The following is an 11520-nucleotide window of genomic DNA, read 5'->3' on the forward strand; positions in this document are numbered from 1 at the left end:
CCTTACTGGTAAGTGTTCTTGAAAATGGAAATGGCACATAAATACAATAAATACTCAATGAAAATAGATTATATCTTAAGACATAAATAAGGATAAAATTGTCAAAAATCTCTTCTAATTAATGTTTCTTAAGGGTCCATGTAAAAGAGAAATATGACAGGTAATTTGAAACGGATGTAATAATACCGAATAATAATATGTTTGCACGTATAACAAGCAAGATGGTAAAGGTCAAGAATAAAAGAGAAATATCCAAGCGAAGGTAAGCTAATTCGAGGTTTAGTAAAACTAATTAATGTCTAATTCCATAATTCAAGGTAAACTAAACTAACCGGGTAAACAATTATATAATGTAAATTCTATTCATAATGTATTGCTAAGCTTCTGCTTAGAAGTGATTGTACTGCCAAAGTAACATTAAGTTTATGCAACATTTGTATCTATAGGACATCCATCAATAAATTAAAAAAGAATGAAAATGAATGACATAATGATCTGGATCTCTACTATTACAAATTTCCCTTCGAAATGCAGAATGTAAATTGAAAATTTCATGGAGGAGCTAGTTTTTACTTGAAAGAAGATATCGCGTTGTAATTTTCCACAAACTGGAGACCTTATGGAAATCTGCAAGTAGAGTGTTATGCTTGCGAAGGCGTTGGTGATGTTGGAGGCTTGAAATCAGGATACTGCAACCACAAATAAACGAAGAATTTAACTTATATATACCGACTGTGTAAGAAAATATTTTATGCTATGATTGTATTTTAACGTAACCAGCCTCATTTTCCAGGTTACTAATTACACTTTATATGGACAGGTACCTGTTGTTATTTATTAGACGACCAGTGTCTAGATGTTGATATGAAAGAGATGACCAAACAACACGGGAGGTTCCAGAGACAAAGTAAAGGGTTATTGATTTAGTCCACTCAGCAAATACCAACAACTACAACAACAAACCCAGTGATTTCTAACAAGTAGGGTCTGGGGAGTAAGATCTACACAGCCGTACCCCTATCCTGAATGGGCAGAAAGGTTGTTTCTGATACTCAGCAAATGCCAGAATCGTAGAAATCAATTGAGGACCTCCTCATTTCATCAGCAGGAAAGATGTTAAAAATCTTGGATATGGTGCAAGGAAATTCATGTATCATATTACAACGACATGATTAGATCAACTATTGAGAATGAACTGAAAAAACTTACACTCGGATATGGAGAAAGTGACTTTGAACTTCCAGTTAGTGCCTCCGCTTTGACTTCTAGTTTAGGGACTGAATTGATATCTGGAGTAGACTCAGCAGATAATTCTACCTTGGAAACTGTTTCAGTTTTCTCCACGCTGCCACTAGGTTTTGAAGGCATTGGCGATGTTGGAGGCTTGAGATCAGGATACTGCATCAACAAATTCAAAAGAGATGTAAAAAAGATAGCCCGGTGCACAAAGCATCCCGCATTCACATAGGGGCCGGAGAAGGGCCGCACTTCCAAGGAGAGTAATATAAACAGTCTACCCTAATTCAAGCATTAGTGACTGCTTCTACGACACGAATCCATGACCTATAGATCATATGGAAACAACTTTATTGTCGCTCCAAAACTCCCCTTCTCAAAAGAAATGATGTAGTTAATGAAAAATATGAGAAAGCAAAGGGAAGCCACATAGACAAAATAAATGAATTAAAATTTTCCACTCAGCAATACCTCAATATCGCAGAATATAAACAAGGAACATCCGTTAATCAGCAAGAAAGATATTAGAATCAGCGATGGAATTCATGTAGCAAGTCATAGTGAAATGATAAGACCAACTACTCGGAATGAAAAGGAAAACTTACACTAGGATATGGTGAAAGTGGCTTTGAAATTCCAGTTAGAGCTTCTACTTTGACTTGTGGCTTAGGAACTGAATTGATTTCTGGAGTTGTCTCTGCAGGTGCAGGTAGAGACTTGCTAGTCACGGGCGTCGGAAGAAGAGCCATCCCTATTTGCTGAAGTTTCAAAGTCAGAAGCATAAGTACATGACTAATGGAACTGTGACCATGAACTATCTTGTTGAAAACAAAACACACCATCTCCGATATGGGAAGTAAAGCGCTTCAAGAAGTTCAGAACATATGAGAAGATTACCTTAATATCACCTACAAGCTCCTTGGGAGCAATGTTGGTGGTGACGAACTCATCAACTTGTTGCAGAGTTTGCTTTCTGACCTGGAAAATGAAAATGTCAAAATATTAACGGACGAGGCTTTCTCAGCTTATTAACAGTATATGAAATGGGATTCAACTTCTATCATAGCACAACGTTTGTAGACGAAAAATTAAGTAAATTAAATGATATTTCCTTAACAAGTTATCTTTTGAGGCTTCGGAATACACAATTTCAGATTCAAGATCTTACTAAAGTTGTTGGATATATATATGTAATATGTTGCTGAAAACAGTGGCGCCACAAGAGTTTTCCTAAGGGTGTTCGAGAATTAGTATGCATAAAAGGTAATATGTTTTCAATATACGTAGTATAGTTTTCTGACAAAGAATGTTTAGCTGAGCAAGAGAAGCAATAATTCAACAGGTAAAAGAAACAAACAATTCAAGAAGGAAGAGGGCAGTTAAGGCAAGAGTAATTTCATATTGCCAAAACTACGTTTCTGAGGTCCACGACTCCACGTACTGGAGAGACAAGAAAAGATTTCATTGCAAATGATGCTGACAAACCTCTGCAAATAGAAGTTTCGTGCTGACCAGTTGGATAAGTGCAGCTGAGCCTAACAGTTGGAGAATCGTTTCTACCTGAAAAAGGAGGATCGATAATAAGCTGTCTAATAAATTGTGCTCAACATAAACTTCAGGATAAAATATTCAGGAGCCTGACCTCTGAGAACACCAAAAATCCTAATCCGGTAGCTGCAGCGACACCTAAACCTACAGCGACAGCATCAGAGCCGTCCTGCATATCCACATTCCACTAAAGTTATCTCATTTAAGTTAACCATGTCAAAATCCAAACCGTAAAGTTTATGATTAGAATACTAGTATCATACTAGTATTCATCACATAGCCTAATGAAATTGATAAATGCAAGTTAAGTAGTCTCCTAAATAGCTCCTTAAACTATATATGGAGGCTTTAGAACATAAAGCTTCTGAGAAACATCAAGGCTAAGAGACTATGTGAAATGTCACTTATAGCTATCATATATTAAAGATGTCACTTGTATCTGTCATCCGTAAACCATTCACCTAGGAACTGTTAATTAAGGATTGTGGAGTTAAACTGCAGAAGTTCTAAAAACAGAAATGCACAACTGCTCCTTGCACTTGAAACAAGAAAACAGAACTTCTTAGCTGTCCATTTGCACTATTTGGTAAGACTTCCAAAAGAAAAGCATAGCTAAAAGCCGAGGGATGATATCATTATCATGTGAAAATCTGCTACCTAGTTATATTTAAAACAACTCTATAGTTTTGGCACATTTTTGTGCAATAAGGCAAAAGGGAAGGCTTGGGATATTTAAAAACTTCTTGGATGCGGTAGTAAATCACAAGCATGATGCTATCATGCCAATCTCATTAATTTCTACCGCAACTTCCTAAATGAACCTCACTCCTAATGCATTCCTATCAGTATTAGGGTGGATAATGCAAGTACCATGCTTTTTAGAGAGAAAAACATACCACGAGAACACCATCAAGAGCATCAGACAGATTTCCTAGATCAAGACTTAATGTTTTCTTCGGAAGTATCCAAGGAAGGCCGCTATTCTGCAAAAAGTAGAATTCATTATGCTTCATTCTGCTTAATTTTTAAAATTCAGAAAGATATCAAGATTTTTGAATGTAAAACCTTCCATCCTCGCGGTCCTTCAGCACCATCTTTAATTGCATATGCAGCTTTAAAACCATTTGCTGTGACAAGCTCCGCAACCAATTCAGAGTTCCCATCAAATCTGGCTTCATTACAATCCAGAAAGTGAAAGGATTAGAGTTAATTTGTTCAACTAGTTTGCTGATACAAGAGTTCCTCACAAAATAAATCAGGAAAAGGAGCAGACATCAAAGCAAGAGAAACATTTCATTTTGCCAGCAAATCTTTAATTTGTTTCCTTTAAGCCCTCAATGCAATAGGCAGAATTAAATTCTTAAACAAATTACTAGCAGAATGTGGGTAAAGATACTGAAGTAAGTTCAATGATCAGAGCTGTAATTAATCCAACTAAATCAATTCGGTCACAGTGCAAGCATGTTAGCAACAACAACAACAACAATAATAATAACAAATTCAGTGTAGTCCCACAAGTGAGGTCTGAGGAAGGTAGTGTGCACGCAGTCCTTACTCCTTACCCCTTCCTCGAGAAGGTAGAGAGGCTATTTCTGGTAGCCCCTCGGGTAGTGCAAGCGTGTTAGCACAGTAATTAATTACTATTAATTACTATTAAGGAATGTAAGCACATAACTGTCTGTCTAAATCAATTTAAAGCCAAACATTTGCTAGGTTTCACCAAGATTCCGAAAAGATAAACAAAATATTGAAGCGCGTGACCATCTCATTTTAAAGCTTAAGCTGTTAGAATGAGACATTTTTAATTACTTAATTATGTTTTCAACAGGCTCCCTCAAGTGTAGGCGGCCTGCAGGCCTTACTCGTTTTCTTGGATTAAACATGTGAATTTTTTATCTTTTTTTTTATAAGGGGTACTAGAGGCTTGAACAAGGACCTCTTCGTCTGCTATGATACCATGTTGAAATGTGTGGCTATCTCATCTAAAAGCTTAAAGTACTAAAGCGAGTATGCTTTTAATTACAGTCAAACCTCTCTATAATAACGTCATTTGTTCCAGATTTTTTTATTGTTATAACGAAGTGCTGATATAGAGAACATATCTTATAACATAGCATAAAAATTGGTTCCATAAAAAACTGACTTTTATAGTATGGTTGTTATATAGCAATGATGTTATCGAGAGTTCTAACTGTACTACTCAATTATGTCTTCAACACATAACAACACATGCTATAAACAATGAATGAACATAAGAATAATTTTGAAATCATACTTGTCAAGAATGAACAATGTGGTATTCTCTGGCTCCTTGAACTTCAAAGCCAGCTTCTTTAAGAACCCAGGCTTATCTTCACCTTTATAAACAACTGAAACTGTCTTCTTCTTCAAACCCCTTATATCTGGACTTCCCACCTGCTTCAATTCCACAGGTCCCCTTATATCAAGTAATTCTGTACTCTCATCATCTCCTAATTTAGCATAAGCTTTTTTAGCAGACTCAACACCCCATGCCTTAGGCTTATTATTGTTACTGAGCACCTGAGACAGAACCAATGGCAAAGCCAAAATAGCAAAACCACCAGCTATAACTAAAGGATTTTCAGATACAAAATTTGTCACAGTTTCAACAAAGGCATTTGCATCAAACTCATCAGTAGAAGTACTAGTAGTTGATTGCTGAAGTGCCTCTTCATATGTTAATGCATCAGCTAAACTTGTAGTGAAAACTGAGGAAAGTACCACTAGACCCCCTTGAACTTTTCTTGATAAACCATCTAGAGAATTTGATGAATTGGTACTAAAATTGGCTGAATTTGAAAGGTTCTTGAATGGGATTTTTTTGGGTTCATTTCTTCTATCAGAAAAAACTGAAAGAGGTGTCAATCTTGCTGCATTGAGAGCCTCCATAGCAAAATTCTGTATCACTAGTTACAGCCAAATTTCTATGCACTATTTTAGCTAAATCTTAATATCCTAGGAAATGTTGTAGATATGTGTAAGGGAGAAGAGTATACTGCCACTAGTTGGTGGCAATGTCATATAAGGATCATGGGGCTGGTGATTACGTGGGCCAATTATTATGCTTTTCCAGTTTAATTTTGGGTGGCCAAGAATTGTCAAAGGAAATCTTTTATGAAACTTAACATTTTTCAGTTGTACTTCATTTATTCTATTGCAGTACATTATGCTTCCAACTAAGCAATGCAAGAACCCCAAACTCTTCTTTCAATCTTCATTCTTTCGGGTTTTTTGTTACTATAGAAAATTTTCTTTTAGTAAACAAAACTACTTCAGAAAATGACCGTTTTTGTCTTTGGTAGATGAATGGTGTTAAATATCAAATTCCTTGGTAAATATTGGTGTGTTTGGTACGACAAAAATATATTATGGGATATGTTTTTTAGAAAATAAGTTACTTTGTCTATAAAAATATTTCGAAAGAAAATATTATTCACCAAAAAGAGAAAAAATGACTTATTTTTCTTTTAGGAGAAGTCATTTTCTTTTAGAGTTATCTCAATTCTTAATTTAATATTAAAGTTCTTACCAACACTTAGACAACATCATCAATATTCAATACTTAAAGCTTTCATCTAAAATATTATTCGATTTGCTAACATTGTACTCAATTTTTAACAAATAGTTTTTCTTTTTCTAAAGGCAGAATAGTCTAAATGACATTTATACTTGTGACTTTGTCATCCTGGTCATTCTACTTAATTTGTTTTTACCCAAACTCTTTTACTTTATCAAAACTTATATTTTAAACCTCTTTGACCGTTGACCGATCATATGTGGCAACATTATGACTGAGTTGGACAACAAGCGTGTAATTCACACGTACAACGAGCGGGAACATAAAAAATTGGCCTAAGAAATGATTGAACTAAGAAGAAAAAGTAATAAAATGAAAAAAAATAGTAAAATTTAAAGAAAGTAAACTAACCCTCTTCCCGTTCTTCCCCAAAACTCATCTCCACACCCTCCCCCAAACTCCCATTTATAAAATTATCTGCATGATACCTTCAAATCTTGACCCTAAAAGAAAAAAAAGAAAAAAAAAGATTATAGGCGAGAACGATCCCTGAAAAACGACCGGAAAATCCATAGTGACCCCTCCTCCATCTTACTCTCTTTCTTTCTTTCCGAAAATAATGTCAAAAACCCAATCCTCTGTATAGTAGACCTTTAAATCCGTAAACAATAACCTTCAAATCAGTAAATAATCAAAATCTCATCTCCTAAATCAAGCCACCAGAAAATCCATCATGTTTTAAAACCCCAAATCAGAAACTTTATTTTTGACAAAAACAAAATCCCTCTATTACTGCATATATTCTTGATTTTGAGTCTAACGGAAGAGACAAGAAAGTGGAAAAAGGGGTAGACAGAAAAGAAAATTGGAGAGGCGGAAGAAGAGCTAGGTTGATTGGGGGGAGAAGGGGTGAAAAAGATAAAAAAAATTGGGAAGGGAAAAGACCTCGGTAGGGTAAAATTCTTTGTGTAAGAATACTTTTTTATTTATTTGCTTTTAGTGATCTCCATATGTTAATGGTATTCTCTGGTGGCTGGAGGAATTTTCTGGCGATGGCAGTATAGGAGTTGTTGGCGGTAAGGATAAGAGATGGTGGAGTAGGAAAAAAAATGAAGATAAAGTAAATAGTTTATTTTCCTATGTGGCACTAGTAATGACGTGGCATCCTACGTGTAGGAGATTGTATTACACGCACTGACAGCCTCCTGTCATAAGCGTTTATTATACACGGTTTGAGCGAGTGTAAGTATTCAATTGGCAAAATGCTAAGTTTGGGGACCGGGATGACAAAGGGCACAAGTATAAGTGTCATTTAGGCTATTCGGCCTTTTCTAAAATACTTGTAACTTTCCGCCAATCATCAAAAAATACTTTTTAAATTATAAGTATTTAGAAAATATTTTTAGAAACTGTTTTACCAAGTTGGTTAGGGGAGAGTTTGTGTTACTTATTAACCAAAATTTGTTGAGTTATGTGTTTTGATGATTAACAAGTGTGTGTAATGAACATGTGCTAAGAACTAAGTTCTCACATTAGTTGTTGAAGATCCTTACAAGGCAGTAACTTTTTTCGGCAAAAGTTATTGTAGTTTGATATTGGTGGAAATGATTCTTAATGCGATAAGGGATGCTGCCTAAAGAAATTTGCAGATAGGAATCATGAAGCTTGAGGAGCCCACATGATCTCAGGATTTGTAAGTGAACGAGTGTTCGACTGTGTTTCGGACTCCCAAAGATCTCGGAGATGTAAAGATTTAAATACCTTGTGTATGGATTATTGAAGACCATATTTTTCACATACTTACTAAGGAAAAAGCGCACAACATTTTCGGTTCAAAACACAGGTGAAGTTGCTGACCAAAATTATTCGGAGTTTCTTTCTATTTGAGTCAATCTAATTCATGTGTATTAGGGAATTGAGTTTTATTCATGTTTACATTCAAACAATGTTAGTTAGGTTATTGTCTATGTTTGCAAGTTAAAGTAATTTATAATCCTCATACAATAAGTAGAAGTAGTTGAAGTGAAGAGGTGAATTAGGGTACAAGAGCTGTAATCTGTGCGTTTGAATCATTTGTTCTAGTGAAGTTGAAGTTAAAATCCTACGTGGTAGATAGTGATTTTTGCACCTTTGAGCTGGGTGATTTTTCATGTAAAATTAATGTCTTTTACTTTTATGTTGATTTTATTCAAGCGTAAGGAGCATGATAAAGAACCAAGTTCTTTAGTAATTTAGGAGGACACTCAAAATAACAATTCGTATCAGAGTGGATTTTCTTAAACATGGTTAAAATCTTGAGAGATCTTGGAAGAAATGAGTGCTCAACCTGGAATCCCCTCAGGACAATCAACTACTAGACCACCCTTATTTAATGAAAATATTACAGTTGATGGAAGACAAGAATGGAGGATTTCATAACGGCTGCGGACTATGAACTCTGGACAGTAGTTAAAGGATGACCATTGACTCCCACTAAGAAAAATGGGTAAAATAAAACTGATCCCAAGGACCCCTCAGAATTTGTGGTAGTTAACTTCAGAATGATGGAAAAGAATGCCAAAGCCAAAAAAAACCTCATTTGTGGACTTGGTCTTGACGAATACAAAAGGATATATGCCTGCTCCAATGAGAAGGAAAGTTGGGACGCACTTCAAACTGCTCATGAAGGAGCATATCAAGTGAAGAGATCAAGAATTAAGTTGCTAATGAAAAACTATGAGATGTTCTCTATAAAGGAGTCTGAGCCTATTCAGGAGATGATGACCAAGTTTTGTATCATAATGAATGAACTAAAGTCATTGGGAAATGTGTTCACTTCAGAAGAATTTGTTAGCAAAGTCCTAAGGACTCTTCTTGCCTCACGGGAACCAAAAGTCACAGCCATTCAGGAAGCAAAGGAGTTGGACAAAATATCACTATACGAGTTGATTGTGAATTTAAATGATGAGAAAGTTGGACCTACGCAAGGAATAACCAAAAAGGGACAAGGCATTAGTCCTCAAGGCTACAAATGAAGATTGGCATACCTCCTTTTTCACCTATACTCCCGGAGGGAGGGTGTATAAGGGAGTTTTTCCAATTAAAGGACAATCGAAACGGGATTTATTATTAAAAGTTTCAGAGTCGCCACTTGAGATAATTTATGGTGTCCCAAGTCACCAGTTCAAAATCCCGAATCGAGGAAAAGATTGACTCTGTATTACTGTCTGCGAACACAGAAATCGGGGCAAGGAATTCCGTTAACCCAGAAAAAGGTGTTAGGCATTCCCGAGTTCCGTGGTTCTAGCACGGTCGCTCAACTGTTACAATTGGCCTATTATCTGATTTTTACATGTTTTAGCCTATGGTTCGATTTTAACTTTATATCATTTTTAGGAAGATTGCAGCGTCATTTAAAATATGTCTTGAACCACGTCACATAAATGCACCCGCAGTCCGCAATACATTTTATATAACATTGTTGATATTTGGATTTAGGTCACGTAAATGCGCACCCGAGTTTAGGAAGGTAAATTATTAAAAGAACGCGCCTAAAGCAACTACGCGTTTGCAACTTTACGAGGGCCACGAAAAATTCGCTAAATGGTGCGCCTCGATTTCTAAGGATAAAAATATTAATTAAATGAGGGGGATAAGTTTTGAGATTTTATTCGACATGGCACACCTCAATCGCCATTGAAAATATACTGTGGCATAAAAAGTATGTTATCCTTTTGGTTTTTGTTTTAGATACATGACACCCAAGAATATTATTGGTATGACACTTCTAATGGCAATTGTTTTTCAGGAGTTAGACCACAAAAATCAACCAAATACAAAGCTAGAAAATAATGAAATCGGAAATCAAGAAAAGTCACAAAAATTCACTGTCTAAAATCCCCCAACATAAAATCACAATCTATATGATTAGCTAAAGACTAAAGCTTGCAATTCTGAATACAAATCAAGAAAATGAACACACACACACAGATAGATAGATAGATAGAGAGCTCAACAACTTGAATTAATAAGATCTCTCCAATTCAGCGAAGGAACATTTCAAGGACCCGAAACGTGAAATGCATACACACATTATTTTTCCAAACAACGAATGCCAAGTTTTAAAAATATAAGAGTGTAACTCATCTTTACAAACAAATGTCAACTCTAATAACAATAATTTCACTAGCAGACACAAAATTCCAAGCCATGCCAAAATAGCTACAACAGTAATCAATTTAGAGTAGTAACTGATTTTAGCGTCGCATACATCTCAACCCAACATGAACTCCTTTTTTTTCTTATTTCAAAAAAAAAACATTCTAATTTTTCATGTAACACTACAAGCCCAGTGATTAAATGGCTAAATCAAATAACAAAAAAAAACTATCAGTTTCCATATTATGGATCTCGTTTGAAAGATAAATTCAATCGTTTCACCACATTTCAAGTAAAATAAATAACACTTGTTCATGCTGAAACAAATTGAAACAACCATTTCCAATCAACATAGGATAAACATCAAAATCAAGCATGACTTCATAGTAGGCCAAATCTGAAAAAAATACAAGTTTTTTAAAGACATACTAATAGTGTAAAGACTAAATCTACGCCAACGGGACAAAGATAGAGGACGGAACTCAGCTACTCAACAATCACCAGCAACAACGAATTGCAATCGACTTCATATTTGCAAACCTTCTATACACGATGAGAATCAGAACCAACTTCGAAGATGGATGATGCTTCAGCAGTACTTGGAAGGAGATTTAGGGAGATTTCAATTAGGTGGGAATGTTAAGGGATTTCAACGTGAATTGATTTTTGATTTCAATCTATAAAGCATTTTTCTGTTAACGTTGGATTTCAATCCAACTGATTTTGGACTTGGTTCCTTCTTCTTTTCCTCTGTTAGGCCGAGAGAAAGTAAAGGAGAGGGGTCTGATTTTTGTCTGTTGAGGGGAGCGCCGTTGGGAATGGGGTTAGGGAACCCCTCTATTATTTTAGGAGTTAACATTATTATATAAGGGTAGGAATTAGGTTAAGTCAAATGGGGAAAGGGTATGGGCTCAATGTTTTTGGGCTTGAAGGGATTTGGTTCATGAATTTGGGCTAGTTAACTTTGGGGTAGGAAGACTAAATCAAATTTTTTTTATTTTTCTTTTCCTTTGATTTTAAAAATCCTAAAATTAAAATCCTAGATTATCTAAAAATGTGAG

At 35.5% G+C, this 11520-nt stretch overlaps 1 protein-coding gene across 1 annotated transcript; it reads right to left on the reverse strand.

Annotated features, from left to right (window-relative positions):
* Positions 1 to 343: 343 nt before the first annotated feature.
* Positions 344 to 5953, reverse strand: LOC107790570 (rhodanese-like domain-containing protein 4, chloroplastic). The gene is made up of 9 exons (XM_016612515.2): positions 5060 to 5953; positions 3850 to 3952; positions 3681 to 3767; positions 2879 to 2953; positions 2722 to 2796; positions 2134 to 2214; positions 1842 to 1994; positions 1210 to 1398; positions 344 to 689 (listed from the first exon to the last, which is right to left on the reverse strand). The coding sequence occupies exons 1-9, from the start codon at positions 5692 to 5694 to the stop codon at positions 642 to 644; spliced, it is 1446 nt and encodes a 481-aa protein (XP_016468001.1). The 5' UTR covers positions 5695 to 5953; the 3' UTR covers positions 344 to 641.
* Positions 5954 to 11520: the final 5567 nt, after the last annotated feature.

This window comes from Nicotiana tabacum, chromosome 1 (assembly GCF_000715075.1).
Source record: "Nicotiana tabacum cultivar K326 chromosome 1, ASM71507v2, whole genome shotgun sequence".
Taxonomy (NCBI): Eukaryota; Viridiplantae; Streptophyta; class Magnoliopsida; order Solanales; family Solanaceae; genus Nicotiana; species Nicotiana tabacum.